Below are 19,822 nucleotides of genomic sequence, written 5' to 3'. Positions count from 1 at the left end.
GAGTGTACAAACCTGTGGTGAAATTGTTTTACTCCTGGAGGACTTCAGGAGTTTGGAGATTGTCTACTCCAACCCCCTACTCAGAGCAGGGCTACCTACAGCTGGTAGCCCAGTACTGTGTGCAGGTGGCTTTTAAATATCTCCACAACCTCTCTGGACAGCCTTCTCCAGTGTTCAGCTACCCTCACAGTAGAGTTTCCTGTCATTCAGATGGAACCTTCTGTGTTTCAGTTTGTGTCCATTGCTTCTGGTCCTGTCACTAGGCACCTCTAGGAAGAGTTTGACTCTGTCTTCTTTAGTCCTTCCAGCTGGGGATCTCTATACAGATTAGGATCCCTCTGAGAGGCTGAACAGTTCCTACTCTCTCAGCCTTGCCTCATGTTTTGTGCTCCAGTCCCTTAACTGTCTTTGGGGCTCCTTACTGCACTAGCTCCAGCATGTCTTTCTTGTACTGAAGAGCCCAGAAGGAGACTTAGCATCCAGATGTGTTTTCACCAGTGCTGTGGCAGAGAGGAAAGATCACCTCTTTCAATCTGCTGGCAATGCTTTTCCAATGCAGCCCAGGATGGCATTGGACTTCTTTGCTGCAAGCTTGCATTGCTGGCTCATGCTGAACTTGGTGTTGAGAATCCTCAGCCCTTCTCTACAGAACTTCTTTCCAGCTGGTTGACCCCCCAGCATATACTGATACATAGGATTATTCTCCTTGTGCAGGACTTGGCATGTCCTTATGCTGAATGTTTTAAATCTTAAGAGAGAGATCAGTATCTTACATGTTCTCAAATCATTCACGGGGAGGATTGCTTGTGGTCACTGCTTCTGTCCCCTTTTCCTTTACTGTCCAAGGTCCTTGCTCAGACAAGGAGGGAGAGAGAGAATTTAACAGTGCAGAAACTTTTGTGGCCTTTTAACCAATGGAAACATCAGAAAAAAACGAACAACATTGGAGGCTTCAAGTTTTTATCAGTCTGAGAGAACAGGTGTGGCCATAAATGTGTTCTGAAAAGGGAGACAACTTGGGCTGACATCAGAATTACAAGAAGTGCTTTAATGACTTTTAGGGAACTTCAGGGAATCTATAGTGATTTTTTTCACAGGAAGTGGAACTGAGTAGTCCAAGGAGTCTTACTATATATGGTCAAAATGTATTAAAAATGGCTCACAGTCATTCTGCAAGGCAATTATGAGTCAGTCATTGACTGTTCTACTGGGTGGCCAAAGGAGGAGCAGGAGACTGCCAGCAGGCAACAGAAGATTGATTGGCATTTCCCTAAAAGCTGTAGAGGAATAGGAGGTGATAGGGGATGACAGGCAGTAATAAAGAGCCCTACCGTCTTCTAGACATGGGCTTGAGGTTGACATATGTTGAACTTCTGGAATGTCTGAGGTGCAAGCTGTTGTACAGAGCTCTTTGCTGGCCTCAGTTCCAGTGGTTTTATTGAAATGCGTAGGGCATTATTTCTATGTACAGAGCTCTTTGCTGGCCTCAGTTCCAGTGGTTTTATTGAAATGCACAGGGCATTATTTCTGTGCATGTGTCTTTCCACATGATTCTCCACTTGATACAAGAAGCCACCAGAGCTTCATTCCTGGCTTTGTCTGACATTGCACTAATAGTTTCTGACTGAGAAGTCTGTCATTCTCCAAATTCATGGGCATTATCTATGCCCTGCAGAAGGGAGAAGACAAAGACTGGGTGAAAGAACATGATCTCTGAGCAGGAACTTCTCAAAGTACAGAGTTGTTATAAACCTTATCTTAAAAGGAATTATGCAGAATAGACTTTTCTAGAGGGGGAGGGTACCATCCTGTTTGTTTTTCTGGAAAATAGCAGAGGGAGAACAACACTAAGAGAGATTTGAAATTCTCAGTCTTGTCAATACCTTTTATTTCTGAAGATTCACATGAAGAATTTTTTGCATCCTTGGATAGGAAAGCAACTAACAAAGACATAGTGTGCTTCCTTCATCCGGTGGTTAGTAAGCATTTTAAGACTTGAACTTAATGCCTTAAGAAAAGGCTATTAAAAAATACTGCTGCCCTTGTATCCAGGCTGGTTGGGATACAGGCATTAATGAAGGTGGAAAATGACAAAACTGAAATTCAGTTTTGTGTTGCCCATAATTAGAGCCAATTATAATTTCTAGCCAGTTTCACCTTCTCTATCACTACCCACCGGTGACCACTGCATTTGTCTTCTCCCTTGGGCCTGCCAGTTTTAATTAATAGATATTGGCATGCAATTTGGGGGGAAAAGCTTGAGTGCCTATAGTCTGACTTTAATTCCCAGAAGTGCTAAGAACGTATAAGAAAATCTTATGTCATCAGTTGCAAACACAGAGTGGTTTCATTCTGCTTTTTGGAAATGCTTGCATAAATTTACAATTAATGGAATGATTTGCACTTCACCAGGTCTGTATGATTTACCTCAGTCAAATCCACATATTAGATCTGCAAGGATGCAGATAGCTTATTAGATATCTGCATCTGTCAAAAGTTATGATTGTTTAATCCCTTCTTTTATACTTCATAGATATGGTAAAATACTATGCAATGTTTATGGGATTGCCTAGTTTTGGCACCTAGGAAGTAAATGTTAGTCAGAGTTATTTTTGGTATTCACCACAAACAGCAGAAAAGAATACCACTATGGGCTTGATTTATTAGTTTCTTAGGTAAGACAATTCTCACAAGATGATATGATAGCACTGTAATTCTTTGTACTTGTAGCTGAAGTAATCATCCTCAAAATTTGACTGCATGTCAGATACTTGTATCCAGAGAGAGTTTTAAACAAGAAATCTGTGTTCCAAATGTACTTCCTGGTACTGTTACAGAGGCAAGAAGAGCTAGTTGCAATTTTCAGAAGAATGACACACACAAAACCACTCATACACTTGCCACTTCAGACATAGCACGATGAATAGCTGTTTCCAGAAAGTTCTCGATTGAATTAGAACACCTATTTGGGCACTCATTTCTGAGTTTGTTCACAGCAGTTGTGTCTCATTTTCAGGTCTTCATGCACTTTGCTTATGGTAAGATTGTTAATGTTATTGAAGATAGGGATGTGTGTCTGTCTTTATATGGTGGGGTTTTTTTTCAGATATCTGCAATAAAAGTGTGTAGTGTTTGAAATCTTCTAATGTCTTCCTCTGTCTTTCTTAAGCCCTCCTGGAATTACTGAAGATCAGTGTATGCCCTGACAGTTGCCTTTTGTTGAGGGGTGGACCTAGCAGATAGAACTACAGTTTCCGGTGATTACAGTGGTGGATCTAGCAAATTAACTGTTTCAGATTTTGAGGATCTGTGGTGTAACCAAAGAATAATTTTCTGTGTATTTTGGGCTTTAGATAAACACCAAATTCTAGTTAGAAGGGTTGTTTAAATGCCTTGCATCAAAATACAGTTATTTACTTTAAGATCCTTAATTGAGAGTTATTTTTTTTTAACTTCATTATGTGAAATTTATTAGGACACTGCTCATGAATGGAACACAGCCCAACTGTGCCATTTTAGTGTAAGTACTATTATATTACAGAGAAAAAGTGTGCTACTCTTCTACCAAGAAACAGAGCGCTCTGTTTGTTCTGAAAATTGCTAATGGAAGTCTTCACATGCTTGAATGACCTAAGTGTGAAGTGTCTTCTCAAGTATTTCTCTTGAAACATACTCTGAATACTCTGCAATACTGCATACTCTGAATTGATCAAACAAAGGATTTATGTATCCCAAAGTCTGTCTAGAGCTTGTGCTAGCAGGTCTAATAAAAGATGCTACATCTTTTTACAAACCTAGTTTGGCCTGTGAGCCTAGTGAGCATTAAAAGTTTTGTAGCCACTGCTCAGGAAGATTTTGTCTGTGTTTTTGTGAAATAGATATTCATACTACAGGCTTTGAATATACTGTGAAGGGTTCAAAATCATATCCATAAACTAGGATTTTCTGATATTATATTGATACATTGTTTTCTTTCCAGATATTTAGAAAACCTACAGTCCCATACTATACAAACAATCCAGAGTTTTAACTATAGACTCTTTGCATCTGTGTGTATTAATTGTGTTATAGTATCCTACAGATCAAATGCTTAGTAGTAGGAATTTTGAGAGAAAAATGACAACAAAGCAGTTTATGTAATAAAAGACCGTTTTGGAACTGGTACTGTTATTTATCGCAAAGATCATTGCGTTGCATGGCAAACTTCAGCTGTACAGTTTAATGTTCTGCTGGCCACGTGTTTTTAGCTATGTGAAGTAGGAAGGCAGCTGGTTGATGGTGCACATATAGCATGAGGCTAGGCAGTTGAGAAGAAAAGACTTGAGTATATGAGGATTCTAGATCATCCTAGTTTAGCTCTATTGATTTGGCCCGGGATGCTGCCCGAAAAATATCAGTGTAATGGATTTGCACCTTATGGATGAGAATGAAAAGAGGTTTTCTATATGTATATGTGCTGGTGCCTAAGAATATGGAACCAGGCCATACAGGAGTATGTACAAGTTGTTTCATGGTCTTTAATTGCAACATTACATTGCTTAGTATTGCTGAGAACATGCAGAATGCATTGATGAAATCTGTTCAGGAGCTGAAAATCAGAAACAATTTTGCCTACAGTCATATCAAAGGGACAAGTGGCACAGTTGCTGACATGGACCAGCAAAACATTGTATTGCTATGTTTCTGCTCCTCTGCTGAGTTTGTGGTGACTCTCTGACTTGGAACAAGTCTCACTAGAAGTGCATCTGTTAACTGGAGTCAGACTGAAGTGTTTTTCAGTCTGTTTAATTAGGATTTGTCCATGTAAGTCTTGTGTTTTGCGGGAAGAAGCACTTTTGCTCATATGCATCCAGGAATTGTTCAGTAACTCCTCAAGCCTTACTTAGAAATTAAACTTAAGAAAAGTGAAACCAAGGCATGGCTACCTACTTTTCTGAAAAAAAAAAGACCCCACTTTATTTATCGCTGTTCAAAAGTGTCTTTATTTTTTTAATTACTCTGTATTCTGCATAACCCTAATTTCCTGCAGTCTTAATTGCATATTTTGTTTTCCTTTGGTTTCTCCAAAAATCTGTCTTTCAAGATACTTGTAGAAAGGAACTGTATTTACTCAAAGGAGGAAATAGCAGAGTTATATAAATTATTTCTGCTGGTGTGTATGTAAAAAGTGTGTAAATTCTTTTGAGATCAAATGCACAGTACATTTTTCTTGTATTTCAGAGCAAAATTAGATATTGATTTTTTAATGAGAAATCTATTCTAAGAATATAGAACCTCACTAACATATTATGATTCTTGTATTTTGTGTTTTTAGATGATTTGATATTGATTGTAGTTGTTAAATTTAAAAGCTCTCACTTTTATAAGGAAAATATCTTCATAATTTATTGTGCGAGTTTTGTTGTTTTGTTGTATTTTTGGGGGTATATTTTGCAACTACATTAGCTTAAAACAAAACATCAACCCTTAAAAAAGTATTTTCCTAGCAACTATAGAATCACCATAAAATAATTTCCAACAGGAACTGTTTGGACTCGACTGACCAATTCAGGGAATCAGCAGTGAATTTGCAGGTTTGCTCACTTGTAACATCCCTTTTTCTGGTGGGGCTGTTTCAAGATCTAGGCTTGTCCCTGTCTGAACAGGTTTAAAAAGTCCATGTGGAAAAGGAGCTGGGGAGTTCTAGTTACAATGGCTAGTGAGACAGTGCTCTCTTTTATTCAACCAGAGTGATCCAATTCTTTCTTTCTTTCCTCTTTATAGGATCAAAAGTTAAAAAGCTGAGGTTTTCGTGAGGTAAAGTAAAATGAATGACATGTACAATAAGGGGGAAGAATCTTGAGGAGAATAGCAGGAACAGGAGTGCTTCCTTTTATGGAGGGGGTTTGCCTTCTTAATTTTTACAGGTTTTGTAATTTGGGAGTGCTTTCAGCTCTCTCCTTGAATAATTTATGGTCAAGTGTGGGTTTTTTTTCTGTCTTGTCTGAAATCAAGACCTTGTCAGAGTGATTCATGGGTTTTGTCACTTTCTATTGGATTACTGCAACATATTGTACATGGGATTACCCTTGAAGACTGTTCTGTTGATCTGATACTGTGCCTTTCTGCTTTTCCCTCTGCTTCCTATTGCTTGTATTTCAGCTTAAAGCAGAGCTTTCCTTCCCATTCTACTGGTAGAAGAATGGAGGTCAAATGAGACCACAAAAGAAAGTCTTCTTAAAGTAGAAAATACAGGGAACTTTCACATACAGGTTTAGTGAAAAGGCCCTAAATTTGAGAGCTTTCTATGAAAGTCAGAGTTTGATGAACCTTCTGCAAGGGCAACTCTCTTGTTATGTGAAAGTTACAGAGGGGGAAAGGAACTGATCTTCCTGGCAATTTACTTAATGGTGTAAAATACCAGGTGTTAAAATTTGAAGACAGGCCCTTGCATGTCTGGCTTTCATAAATAAACCAAGAAAATCAATAAGTGACTTCGGCAACTGCCACCCTTTTGACTCCTTTGTCAGAGGCCAAGAACTGAATGAACAAGAAAATTAAAAGTGTTTTCCCTAAAGGAAAAGGAAAAGTAGTTTTTTATCCAGGCTAAAGCTGAGGCCACGGGGACTACAGGAAAGCTTTTATTGCTGTGTTACTGTACTGGCTTCACTCTGGGTGCAGGGTGCCCACCAAAGCTGCTCTGTTGCTGTCCTCCTCAGGTGGGCAGGGGAGAGAGAATATAATGAAAGGCTCATGATTCCAGATAAGGGCAGGAAGAGATCACTCGCCAGTTACTGTCACAGGCAAACCAGACTCAATTTGGGGAAATTAATTTAATTTATTGCAAGTCAAAATCAATGTAATGAGGGTAATGAGAAATAAAACCAAATCTTAAAACACCTTCCCCACACCCTTCCCTTCTTCCTGGGCTCAGCTTCACTCCTGGTTTTCATTACTTCCTCTACCAGAGCAGTGCAGCAGGACAGGGAATGGGGTTGCAGTCAGTTCATACATGTTGTCTCTGCTGCTCCTTTTTCCTCAGGGGAGGACTCCTCACACTCTTCTCCTGCTCCAGTGTGATGACCCTCCCACAGGAGACAGTCCTCCACACACTTCTCCAATGAGAGTCATTCCTGTGAGCTGCAGTTCTTCATGAACTGCTCCAGTGTGGGTCCCTTCCATGGGCTGCAGTTCTTCAGGAAGGGACTGCTCCAGTGTGGGTCCCTGGGACAGGCTGATATTAATGACTACAGTGATCAACAGTATGAGGTTTAATAAGGCAAAATGCTGGATCCTACTCTTGGGTTGCAACAGCCCCATGCAGCCCTACAGGCTGGGGGCAGAGTGGCTGGAAATTTTCCCAGTGGAAAAGGACCTGGGGGTGCTGGTTGACAGCTGACTGAACATGAGCCAGCAGTGTGCCCAGGTGGCCAAGAAGGCCCATGACATCATGACCTGTATCAAGAATACTGTGGCCAGAAAGATGTGGAAAGTGATTGTCACTCTGTACTTGGCACTGGTGAGACCACTCTTCAAGAACTGTGTTCAGTTCTGGGCCCCTCACTTCAAGAAAGACATTGATGCGTCTAGAGAAGGGCAGCAAAGCTGGTGAAGGGTATAGAGAGTATGTCCCGTGAGTAGCGGCTGAGAGAGCTGGAGTTGTTTAGCCTGGAGAAGAGGAGGCTCAGGGGAGACCTTACCACTGCAACTAATTGACAGGAGGTTGTAGCAAGGTGGGGGTCAGCCTCTTTTCCCAGGCAACTAGCAACAGAACAAGAGGAAATGGCCTCAAGATGAGCCACAGAGATTCAGATTGGACATCAGGAAGAATTTCTCCACTGAAAGAGTGGTCAGGTATTGGAATGGGCTGCGTGGGGAAATGGTGGAGTCACCATCCCTGGAGGTGTTCAAGAAACAACTGGACATGGCACTTAGTGCTATGGTTTAGTTGACAGGGTGGTGTTTGGTGAAAGGTTGGACTTGATGATCTTAGAGGTCTTTTACGACCTTAAGGATTCTACGACTCTATGATTATTCCAGCAGTGCTACTACCATCACTGATGGGCTTGGCCTTGGTGAGTGGCACATCCATCTTGGGAGGCAGCTGGCATTGGCTCTGTTGGACGTGAGGGAAGCTTCTATCAACTTCTCACAGGAGCCATTTCATAGACCCTTTTCTACCAAAACCTTGCCATGCAAGCCCAATGCAGTTACCACAGTTTGTCAGAATCTAGCACTCTGCAGGGTTTTTTATACTGTGAAGTTGTGCCTTTCTTATCTGATATTAAAATGTTTGTCCTTCAGAGAGCTACATCCCAGGGCTCTCAGCCTCCTGTTTTTACTATTTCCCAAAATATGTTTTGTTATATTTTGTAAGCCTGAAAAGTACTACTAGTGTCTGTTCTCTAGAAGACAGTTCAAATCATGCCCTGTGGTAGTATCTGTGCAGTCCTTCCCAGCTGAATTCACAACCAGTTTATAGAGGTGCATGTGTCTTTATCTCGTAATATATTTTTCATTAAGGCTTTCAACTTTACTTACCTTACAAATGTTTAAGTCATGGTGGCTACATGGATGTGTATTACATATCTTACCTATACATATACATATCTTACATATGCAATGCATCCAGTACATTGGAATTCAATCTGTAATATTTTAGGAATGTGAGCATTTTTAGTTTTTCCTTGTTCCAGGCATTATTATTATGTTCTTCATAAAATAAAATCCTAGCCAAATCAAGCTGAATTAAAGAGCCATGCTGAACACATTAAATTGCATTTCTGTTTAAGGTGAGCTTCCTGCAAAACTGTAAGGAAATTGCAGTGCTGTTCAGTGCAAATGTCATGCTCAGTTCATAAAAAGTTGCTGAGGGGGCAAACTGCAGTTGACGTTCAGTGATATAAAGCACTGTCCAGTCATGGCTGAGAGTATGTCTGTGCTGTCCTTGGAGGTGTGGTGACAGCACAGAAGCTGTGCTGGTGTCTCCCAGGAGGAAATTGTGTTGTCTAGACACAGGTGTCAGCTAGTATTTCAGATGTCCAGTGGTGGTACTCCTTGATTTCAGGAGCGAGGAGTGGGTGGGAAGCCTGTTGCTATTGTAAACCAGGTTTTGCAGTCGTGGGCAGCAGAGAGTGGAGGGTGCCCAGGAGCAGACAGTGGTTTCTGTAGCTCACTGGCACAGAGCTCCCTTGAGCACATCCTGGCTATTTCCTCAACTGGAAGTGGTCTGTGGTCTTTCTTTGCCGGGCACAGATAGCAATGGCAAAATTTTCAGCTCAATCAATGATTCTGATTGTGTTTGCAGATCTGTGTAGCAGCAGGCTACTTTCTCCAGGTCCCTTCTGCATGGTTTTTGAGATCCCTATCTTTCCTTTGAAGATCTTTCATTTCTCAAATAATATTATAGCTGTTGAGGTAAGAGCATATTTCCTTCCGCATGAGAAGCAGTACCTTTTGAATGTGAATTATCATGAAACTGCCATCAGTGAAACTGAGATACTTTGTTTGATAAAATCCTAATTTTATTTTATTGTGTTAATCTTAAGCTTCTTGTTAGCTAAGGTGTTTTAAATGCCCTCACAAGGTAACCACCAGATTAATGAGAAAAGACTGCAAAATAGTCAGCATTTTATATTGTGCTGGCAAGGCTATTCACTAGGAAAGCTGTGGTTGCTTAGTTGCCATGGGAGAGAAATGAGGAGAGAGGATGAGAGTGCAGGCTATGGCCTTGTAAGGGACAGCAGGAAAAGGGAAGGACAGAGCAAGTAAGTGGGAAACTCTGAGAAAGCACAAGTCCCTTAAGGCACAAAAAGTTGGACTCAGAGGGTATACAGGCAGCATTGTGGGGTTCAGACAGAGGAGCAATATATGACCGGAGAGAGATGTGAGAGGAAGGCTGGAATTAGCTGGGATGGGAGTCTGGAAGTAGGCTGTGAGTGATGCAGCTGTCTGTTCCTCTAGTACAGAACAAGCGTAAAATAGCACTTCTGCACACTGAGAATTGGGTAATGAAAAGTGATGGATCCTTTGGTAGCAGACCTAGGACTTGCTTATTTATGTGTCTGTTTCACTTTGGGTTTGAACTGGAGATGGTTAAGCACACAAATCAGGAGGAGGTGAACATTTATTTTCAGTGCGATAATAAATAAATTAGAAGGCAAGCAGAAAACACAAAGGTTCAGAAATGCTCAGAGTGCGAGCCAGACTCATGGCTGTGAAGAGAGGGCTCTGAGTCATTAGGTTCACACACTTGGGGCTTGGCAGAGCTGCTTTCACAGATCTCAGCAGGCTTGAATAGTACAGCTAGAACATCTGGAAACATGGGGTAACTAGGCTGAAAAAGGAGGTGCACACCTTGGTTCATTTTAATTCAGAATTCCCAGAAAATTGGCATTTTATAGTATTATCTGACTACTCTTTGGCCACCTCTAACCTTCTCACTGAACAGTAAATCCATATAAGCGATCTGGTCTGGTTTAAAAAGGAGATAGTTTGGTCTTGTTTGTCACAGAGGTCTTGGAAACAGCCCAGCCACATCTGAAGAGTTCCTAAACCTGATGGTAGTCAGAGGTCTTGGAAACAGCCCAGCCACACCTGAAGAGTTCCTAAACCTGATGGTAGCAGTCCACATTATCATTTTTCAAAACAATTTGCTGTGTTAATTCAGACTCTGAATGTTGGGCCCTTTGTGGTTTTGAATATTTGGAATTTGCTTTAATCTTATTACTTACAAGAGAAATGCTTTCTCTGTTTAGGAAAGGGGCCCTGCTGTCATAGGAGCTGTATGAGGGAGGGTTGTGGGAATGCTCCACACCAGGAATTTACCTTCCTAACAGAGTAAGCAGACAAAAGGGAGATGATGTTTAAAGAGCACAAGTAGATCAGCTGTAAAGCAGCTCTAAATGTTGTGTTAGTCTCAAGGTTTATAGGCAGGGTGCCACGTCCCCTGTGTCTGTCCAGCTTTGTCATCTCCAGCCTGACATATTGGAGGTTGTGTGCATGTACATATTAATCTGTGCAGGCTCAGTGCCTGAGGGAACGGTGTGTGTTTGTGTGTTTTTGTTTTTAATTAAAGGCAGCATCTCTGCTTTTTGGGTGGGTGAAGAAATGAGCTAAAAAGAATCAGCTAAATGAAAAGAAAAAGGAGTAAGGGACATCTAAGTCTGAGGTGAGGGTGCAAGTACAACTAAAAATCTGAGCAGGTAAGAAGAAAGGAGAACAACTGGGGCCAAAGAGATCACTGTACAGCAGAGACCTTAATCAAAACACAGGAAGTGTTCTGAATGTGTAAAGGTCCCTGCTTTGCTGAATCAGCTGCTGCTCTTGGCTGGCAAAACTCCCTGATACTTTTCTATAGTTTTCCCTCAGTACCACACTCTGGTGGGTAGGGATAACTCTTCAGTCCCCAGGCAGCATGTGGAGGTCTCCTGGGTGTGTGTGTGGCTGTGCATATGCATATCATGTGTAGTGGTATGGGAGACAGCATTAGAAAACTTTGCTCCAGGTTTTAAGATAAGCCACATAGGTGCATGATCTCATAGGCTGTATAGTGTCATTTGGGATGAGCAAGCATGATGTTAGGCAGTCTTATTTTGCCCCCTCTTTGGTATCAGGGGCCTGGTTGGCTGCTTCTAGCACTGATCCCTCCACCTGGAACATCTGTCTGTTCCTCTCTGCATTTTCCCCAGTGGTCCTGTAGAGGTGGCATAGAAGTCTCTGCCTTGATCCTGCAATGTGTGATCCATCCTCTGGAAAAGAGAAGAGGAGCATTTCAAGCTCTTTATTTGCTCTCCCCCTCCTCCAGTATAGAAGACCCCATTTGGCTACAGTATTAATCTTATTTTCACAATTAAAGACTGTTACATATTAATACTGCGGTTAACACAGAATTATACCTTTAGTCTCCTGGTCTGGTCTAGCTCTTTCATTTCCAGATGTTGAAGGAAGTAATGAGTTTTCCAAAGTGATGGGAAACAGATAAGCAGGAGTGTTATCTTATACCTTGGCAGCCAGAAGATGGATATGAAAGAGGCAAAGAAGTGTATTAGTGCTACATTTGGGAGAGGTTATTGCAGGAGACATTCTTGCACTAAACTTGAGTTCTGGCTGTTTTGGATGACTTTAAGGGCAGAATGATGTGGACTTTAATTTGGAACAGGTGTTGGCCCCAGTGTGCTTCAGAAGGGATGCACAATGAAATCTCAAACCAAAGTATATGTAATGATGTCTTCATAGCTACACAAGCAAATACTGCTGTTTACAGAGTGCTGCTGGCCAAAAGTGTGCACACTAAGAGTCAACAGTCCACCATCCAAAAAAACCCAGCTCTTGAATGTGTAATATTCATTAGGCAGAAAAAAAAAAGAGAAAAAAAAAGGAGATGGGGAAGAGGCAGAGAGATGCAAGTAAGTTGATCTGCTGGGGAGGAAGGTTAAGGGACCTAGGATATGCTGGGGGTTATACTAAGAAAAGAAGGAAAGAGATGAGTATTTCAATAGCTTGGGACTGAGAGTTTTGTATTTCTTCCCCAAATTACAGAATAAGCCTTTTGATAGAAACAAAGTTTTGACACCAGCTACTTGATTTATTAGTGAATTCTTTCTCCTGTACCAGCATGTGTCTGTGAATTTTAAATTTTTAATTTCAAGAAGTCAGGATATGGGAGTGATGCTATGACATCGTAGAATCATAGAATGCCCTGTGTTGAAAGGAACCTTAAAGATCATCAAGTTCCAACCCCCTGCTATGGGAGAAGGCATGTTTCACTTGACCAGGTTGCACAAAGCCCCATCCAGTCTGGCCTTGAACGCTTCCAGGGATGGGATGTCCATAACTTCTTTGGACAACTTGTGCCAGTGCCTCACCACCCTCACAGTAAATGATTTCTTCCTAATATCTAATGTAAACCTCCTCTGTTTCAGCTTTAATCCATTCCTTCTTGTCCTGTCACTACATGCTCTTGTAAAAGTCCCTCTCCACCTTCCTTGTAGGCTCCCTTCAGGTACTGGAAGACCACAGTTCGGTCACCCCAAAGCCTTCTCCTCTGCAGCCTAAACAATCCCAGTTGTCTTGGCCTTTTGTCACAGGAGATGTGCTCCATGCCTCTAATCACCTTCTTGGCCCTCCTCTGGATTCACTGCAACAGGCTGATGCCCTTCCTGTGCTGGGGACCCCAGAGCTGGATGTAGTACTCAAGGTAGGATACTCAAGAGTGGAGTGGAGGGGCAGAATCCCCTCCCTTGACCTGTGGCCACACTGCTTTTGATGCAGCCCTGGACACGGTTGGCCTTGTGGACTGCAAGCACACATTGCTGGCTCATGTCCAACCTCCCATCCACCATCATCCCCAAGTCCTTGTTGTCAGGGCTTCTCTCTATCCCCCAGCCTGCATTGATATGGGAAGTGTTGCAATCCAGGTGCAGCACCTTGTACTTGTTTTTGCTAAACCTCATGAGATTCCTATGGGCCCACTTCTTGAGCATGTCCAGGTCCCTCTGGATGGCATCCTGTCCTTCAGGTGTGTCAACTGCACCACTCAGCTCAAATTTGCTGAGTGTGCCCTGGATCCTTTCATCTGTGTCATTAATGAAGATATTTAATAACACTGGTCCCTGTATGGACCCCTGAGGGACATCACTTGTCACCGATGTCCATCAGGTTGGTCATCCATCACAAGAGCAGGGTCATTAATTATACTAGTTTTCTGAAAATGTGCTTTTTTCCTTTCATTTAATTACTGTGAAATATCTGAAAAGTAGCAGCCCCTTATACTGTGTTGTCTAGCCACAACTGATAGGAGATAACCAGAGTGTGTTCTTGGATCCAGCAGTTCTGGAGGGATCACTTTAAGACAATTTAATGATTCATTTCCTATGTCATCGCTACTTTTGGTTGAACTTTGAGGGTAGATATTTGCCAGAAGTGCTAACTGTGATGGACTTCTTCTAATTCAGCTGCTTGTTTGCCAGAAATTACAATCAAGAGTATCTGATTTTTTTGCAAAGGTGCTCCGTGCTGCTGTGTTGCTGAGTATAACTGTAGCTGTAAGACTTCTGGCAAGCCTGTAACAAGTGTCATGAGCAATTATCAGTCATTGTCATCCAGAAAATTTGCCATTGTTCTGCTAGTGCTACTCTGAGAGTCATACTTCTTGATTTCACTTTAAGAAAGAATCAGTCTGGATGTTAAGTTATTGGACAGAGACTTGAGATACAATTAACCTTTGTGTGCTGCCACTCTGGAGAAGCTGGAGTCTGCTTGTACCTCAGGTCTGCATTTATTAAACTGAGATAATGCTTTTCTCTTCCCTTCAGTTGTCCATCTTCTTTCTTCAGATCATTTCTTGTCTCAGTGGCACTCACTTCCTATGTGTTTGGATAATCTCCAGGCTTTGCTCCCAAGAATCCATAGTATCAGCAGAGGTCTCAGGGTGCAGCGCTGCAAGGCAAAGCAATAATAATTAATCCAAATAACCTGCTTTGCTGATGTCTGCTGCTGGGTCTGACTTCACTCTCTGTGCCACAATTTGGACTGTGTTTGATGTTTATAAGGCCTGCTGCCTCCTGGGTGGTGAAGCCTCATGCTTTGTTCAAGGTGATAATTTCTCAGGAATCAGATATGAATACAAATCATTTTAGCAAAGATATAACTCTGTTGTATCAGATATGCATTACAAGGAATCACTGTTTTACCATGGTGGTTTAAGAGCAAGTTCAACACTTCATGTTCATGAGAAATGTTCATGTTTACTGCTTTTAAACTCAGACATTTCATCTAGTTGACTCAGTTACCTAACTCAGTTAGGTAACACATCTTCTACATAGCCACAACTTTGTCGTTTACCAAAATGCATTGCTGAGAATACCATTGTATATCTACACTTGATTTTTCTGTCCAAAGTTGGCCATGCAGCTCAGTGATGTGCCCAAATTCTATCTTAATAAAGAGGAAGAAATCCCATGGTGTGGACTGGATGTGTATGTCCTGCATGTTGTGAAGTTATTTGAGACTATACACAGATTTGAAACAGTTAGTGGTCAGCATTTCTGGTTGTGCTGAAATTTCATGCTTTGGCCTTCATGAGCAGGGAGCATGTTTAACAAAACTCTATTTGTGTAAATATTCCCTCCATAAAAAGATTGTAGAATCACAGAATCATTTGTATTGGAAAAGGCCTTTAAGATCATTGAGTCCAGCTGTTAACCCAACACTGCCAAGTCCACCAGCAGATCATGTTCCTAAATGTCACATCTGCCACACATTTTTTAAATACCTCTGGGGATGGTGACTCCACTACTTCCTTGGTCAGCCTGTTCCAATGCTTGACAACCCTTTCCAAGAAGGCAAACTGCTACTGAAAAATTAGAGGTTGTTTTAGAGACCATAGGCCCTGATGAGTAGTATGCTTTCAGTAGTTGGAACAAGTGGCTCCTGTAAAAATTCCTTTCTCATAGCCAGTGGTAATCTTAAAATATGAGATGCGTGTTCTGCACATACCGAGGGATTTTCTTCTTTTTCCCATTCAGCCTCAGCAGGGATAGCATGATGATGATTAACAAATATGCATTTATTTGCACTCTCTAAGGGAATGTGTATATTTATATATATATGTTTTTATACTGATGATATTTTGACAGCAATAGCAGCTTGTGACTAACTGTCTCATTTCAAAGGTTAAAATATTTGAGTTCCTCAGAGCTCCTGTAAGGAGCTCTGGAACTGTGTCAGCTTTAGGAAGGGATTGCTTAGCAATGTCCAGAGAAATTAATGCCTAAAAGAACAGCAAAATTCATGAAAAAGTAATAGAAGTGTTAGGCAAAATATTTAAGCTGTGAGAACGGTACCAGTTTGTGACTCTGGCAATGGACTTTTATGGGACCTGGTGGGTTCTTACTGCCTTTAGTCCTTCATTGTTGTCTTCAGTGTCGATTTATTCTGCTCACACTTTCCTTTTCGTGCTTGTTTTATTCTGCAGTGAAAATGAAGTATTGGGTGTACACTGATGGCTTAGTAAGTGCAGAGATTTCATTAGGAATATAATATCTAAAACATTAGCTAATACCAGAAATTGATTTAATTGTATTTATTTTTCTTAAAGTACAGGAAGGTGATAGAGCAGAACCTTATGATGGGAATTATTGATCTCTTAGTCTTGAATGGTCTATGGTGGTGTATGTGTAAGTGTGTTTAGAGGAGCAAGTTTGTCTTTTAAAACACATTTTGTAGCAGCTAACACATGGGGTTTCCTGCAGTGAGTAAGATAGCATAGGTGGGTGTTTTGGTGTATTGGAAATTTGTACTAGGAGCAGGAAAATTGGATTTTGCAATCTCCTAGTCACTTGTTCCATTACTGTTTGCATACATTTTTACAAGCGTAAGAGGCAGAGATAAAACTGGATGATGTGGTAGTGAGGGGATGAAGAATGTTATGGAAACGGGAACAGTTTGGGCCTTTTAATAGCTTCTGTCCAGATTTTTTTTTCTTACATTGGGCTATTTTAAGATGAGCATTGGTATAAAAATGCAGCATTTTAAGAATGCTAGATGGAGTCTTCTCAAAGACCTTCACAATTTGCTCAATATTTTAGTGTGCAGTTTGTTCAGCAATTCCCCCTGCCTTTTAATTCAGCACCAAATTTGCCTTTAGGCCAGCATGGAAAATATGCATAGGAGTGTCTGTTTTCTGTAAGTCAATAAGGCAGAGCAAGAAGGGCACTTACTCCTGCCAGTTTCAAGTGAGTGTGTTTGAGGTGGAAGCTTTCTTCTTTAATACATCGTGGTAACACATGGCTACGAGAACAGAGGGATGGGGAAACCTTAATCTATTTATCATTTGAACATCTTATAAAATGCTTTTCTGAATGTATGTGTGTATATATAATATGTCATCTATAAAATATGCATATATGTAATTCTATAGCTAGCAGCCTTGCATTATTAGTGGTTGCTGGCACAGGTATAAGCCATGCTGCACTCCTGCGTACCATCTGTCGTATAACCTCGTCTTCCATCACTTGTTGTTTCTGTGCTCTCCTTCCCCATTCACTTCTCTTCCCATCCAGCTTCATGTCCTCTTTTCTCCACAACCTGAGCATACCTGACAATTTCTGCTTTTGTTTGTGTAGTCCCAGCTCCTCTGAGGAACATCCCATTAGAGACTGAGAAAGCTGTTGTTCTTGAGACTCTCATCCTTCCTCCATTCACTCTCCACCTTTGGCTGAGGCAAGTAGCCACATGTAACACCATGCACAAATTAACAGCACACATGATTCTGTTGTAATTGTGTGTAAAAGAAACAGCTGTATCTTTGTATTCTCCAAAACAGCCCCTTTCCCAAGATGCTAAAAAGTATTTTTTTATAGTGAAAGAAAAATGGAATTTGTAGCTCAGCCTTTTATGAAGACAAGAGAACGAAACCACTTGGAAATACCTTTGAAAAGTCATGTCAGTATAACGTGGCAGTTATTTGGATCAGATCTTTTGTTTGGCCAAGCTGTGATCAGAACATGACCCAAAATATGTTGTTTTTTCCGTGGGGAATGTGTTGGAGTAGCCTATGGCTCGTAACAGACCCATGAATTTTTTACTGCTGGGGAATGGACAGTTAAGATTCAATGGCTCCAGTTTCTTTCAATCACTTTATTTTCCTTTTTTTTTTAAGAGTGGTTGGATATAGCTGAGTATTCCCATTTTCCAGGATGGGATTTTCTGCTCTTAGAACTTTGAAGTTGGACTGTTGGGGTTTTTTTCCTGAATTTTTTCACAAAATGAATGCAGTAGATGTATTTTTAAATAATTTAGAGGAATTAGTCCTATCAGTGTCTGTTTGGTAGAAGAAAATTGAAAAGGAAAGCAGAAGAGTGCCCTGATACACAGCTCTAGAAATATTTTTGTGTATTTATGTAGGCCTTACATGCAATGATGAGACATGACCTGGGAAGAAAACATGCCCTTGAAGTCTCCCAGGTGCACAGTCCCAGACAGGGCATGAGAAGTGACTGCATTCACTTCCCAGACATAGCTCATAAGGAATACAGCTAGGATAAAGAGAGTTATGTCTATGAAAATCACTCAATGATGTGTTACTGTGACCCACTGTGCCGTTGCTCTAGCAGCCAGGATACCAGTTGGAGTTCTGGGGAGGACTAAACTCCTAGAGAAGTACATGCATAGACTTGGGGTAGAATGGTGGAAAGCTGTGTGGTGGAAAAGAACCTCGGGGTGCTGATCAACAGACAGCTGAGCATGAGCCAGCATTATGCCCAGGTGGTGAAAAAGGCCAATGGCATCCTGGCTTGTGTCAGAAATAGTGTGGCTAGCAGGAATAGAGCAGTGATTGTTCCCCTGTGCTCAGCTCTGGTGAGGCCACTCCTCAGGTACTGCGCTCAGTTTTGTGCCCTTCACTACAAAAAAGGCATTGAGGTACTGGAGCATGTCTGGAGAAGGGCAGTGAATCTCGTGAAGGGTCTGGAGCACAAGTCGTATGAGGAGCAGCTGAGGGAGCTTGGGGTGTTTAGTCTGGAGAAGAGACGACTCAGGGGAGACCTTACCACTCTTAACAACTACTTGACAGGAGGTTGTAGCCAGGTGAGGATTAGTCTTTTCTCCTAGGTAACAAGAAAGACAAGAAGAAGAAATGTCCTCCAGTTGTGCCAGGAAAGGTTTAGATTGGATATTAGGAAGAATTACTTCACTGAAAAGGGTGGTCAGACCTTGGAATGGGCTGCCTAGAGAAGTGTCGTAGTCACCATTCCCAGAGGTATTTAAAAGACCTGTGTTAGATGTAGCACTTTGGGACATGGTTTCGTGGTGGACTTGGCAGTGCTGGGTGTGCTGCTTTTGGCTGCAATAGGTTAACAATTGGCCTTGAGTGTCTGAAAGGCCTTCCTTTTGCAACCTAAAATGTTTCTGTGATTCTAAGAGAAGTGTTTCAAATCTTTTCACTAAAACTTTCCAAAAAAATCTACTCAAACATTGTGGGGAGTCAATTGTATTAGTTTGCACTTCTAGGAATTCGCAAATTACTAAAAATACATACAATTAAATGTCCATTGTTTTCAAATCAAGATGTTTCAGAGTATTATATTGAGTGAAAATATCACTGTACTAGAGGTAAGTTTTTTATGATTTAGGAATGGATTGTAGACAGAGCTGAAGGCTTAAGCTTTTTCTTCCCATGTGCTTGTCAACATGTATTGAGATCCTCAAGTCTTCCATTTTAATGAAAATTGGTGGAGACTGGAATCACTCAAAACATTATGGAATGCTGTGTTGTGCAAGGAAAGACAGCACATTAATAAGAGGTGATATTTGTTAAGGCTTTTTTTAAAGGACTTTCTGTTGAATGTCATTTATTAACTGTATTTCCTTTCTCTGAAAAATCTAATCCTGAATAAACGGTGGAAGTTTACCTTGTAATATATCGTGACAAATATGAACAGTGTGGTGTGTTTAGTGTGGTGCTCTCTGTAGAGAGCCATGGTGGTATCCTTGCCCCACTGAAATCCATAGGTACTTTCCCCACTGGCCTTGGTGCAGATGTGTTTCTGAAAGAGAGCTAAAATGCTGACTGTATCAAATGCCTTAGCTGATCCTGGTATGGTAATATGGCATCTAACCATGTGCTTTAGTTTGGATGCAGGCACCATCATACTGAATTGCAGTAGACTGCTATACTTGACCAACACATAGGTATGGCTGCCCTTTTCTTGCCTTCATTTTATCAAGAACTCGGCGCCAGTGCTCATCCAGCAGTCTAGATACTTGTGAAATAAGATTTGCCTGAAAGAAAACTGAACACTTCTGAAAGTTTGCCCTACTGTGTTACATAGTCCATGTAGAT

At 41.3% G+C, this 19,822-nt stretch overlaps 1 protein-coding gene across 1 annotated transcript in view; it reads left to right on the top strand.

Moving 5' to 3' along the window:
* Positions 1 to 12,361: 12,361 nt before the first annotated feature.
* LOC103811880 (regulating synaptic membrane exocytosis protein 1-like) overlaps positions 12,362 to 19,822 on the top strand; it is a gene marked incomplete at its 3' end in the record, with an annotated part of 121,613 nt that continues 114,152 nt past the window's right edge. Inside the window, exons 1-2 of the mRNA XM_009084880.1 lie at positions 12,362 to 12,386; positions 12,972 to 13,177. Of these exons, the coding sequence (XP_009083128.1) occupies positions 12,362 to 12,386; positions 12,972 to 13,177 (231 nt within the window). The remainder of the gene's footprint in view (positions 12,387 to 12,971; positions 13,178 to 19,822) is intronic.

The sequence above is a fragment of the Acanthisitta chloris genome, unplaced genomic scaffold (assembly GCF_000695815.1).
Source record: "Acanthisitta chloris isolate BGI_N310 unplaced genomic scaffold, ASM69581v1 scaffold1861, whole genome shotgun sequence".
Taxonomy (NCBI): Eukaryota; Metazoa; Chordata; class Aves; order Passeriformes; family Acanthisittidae; genus Acanthisitta; species Acanthisitta chloris.
Note: the sequence above shows the minus strand (reverse complement) of the source record. Positions and strands in the feature narration are given on the sequence as shown.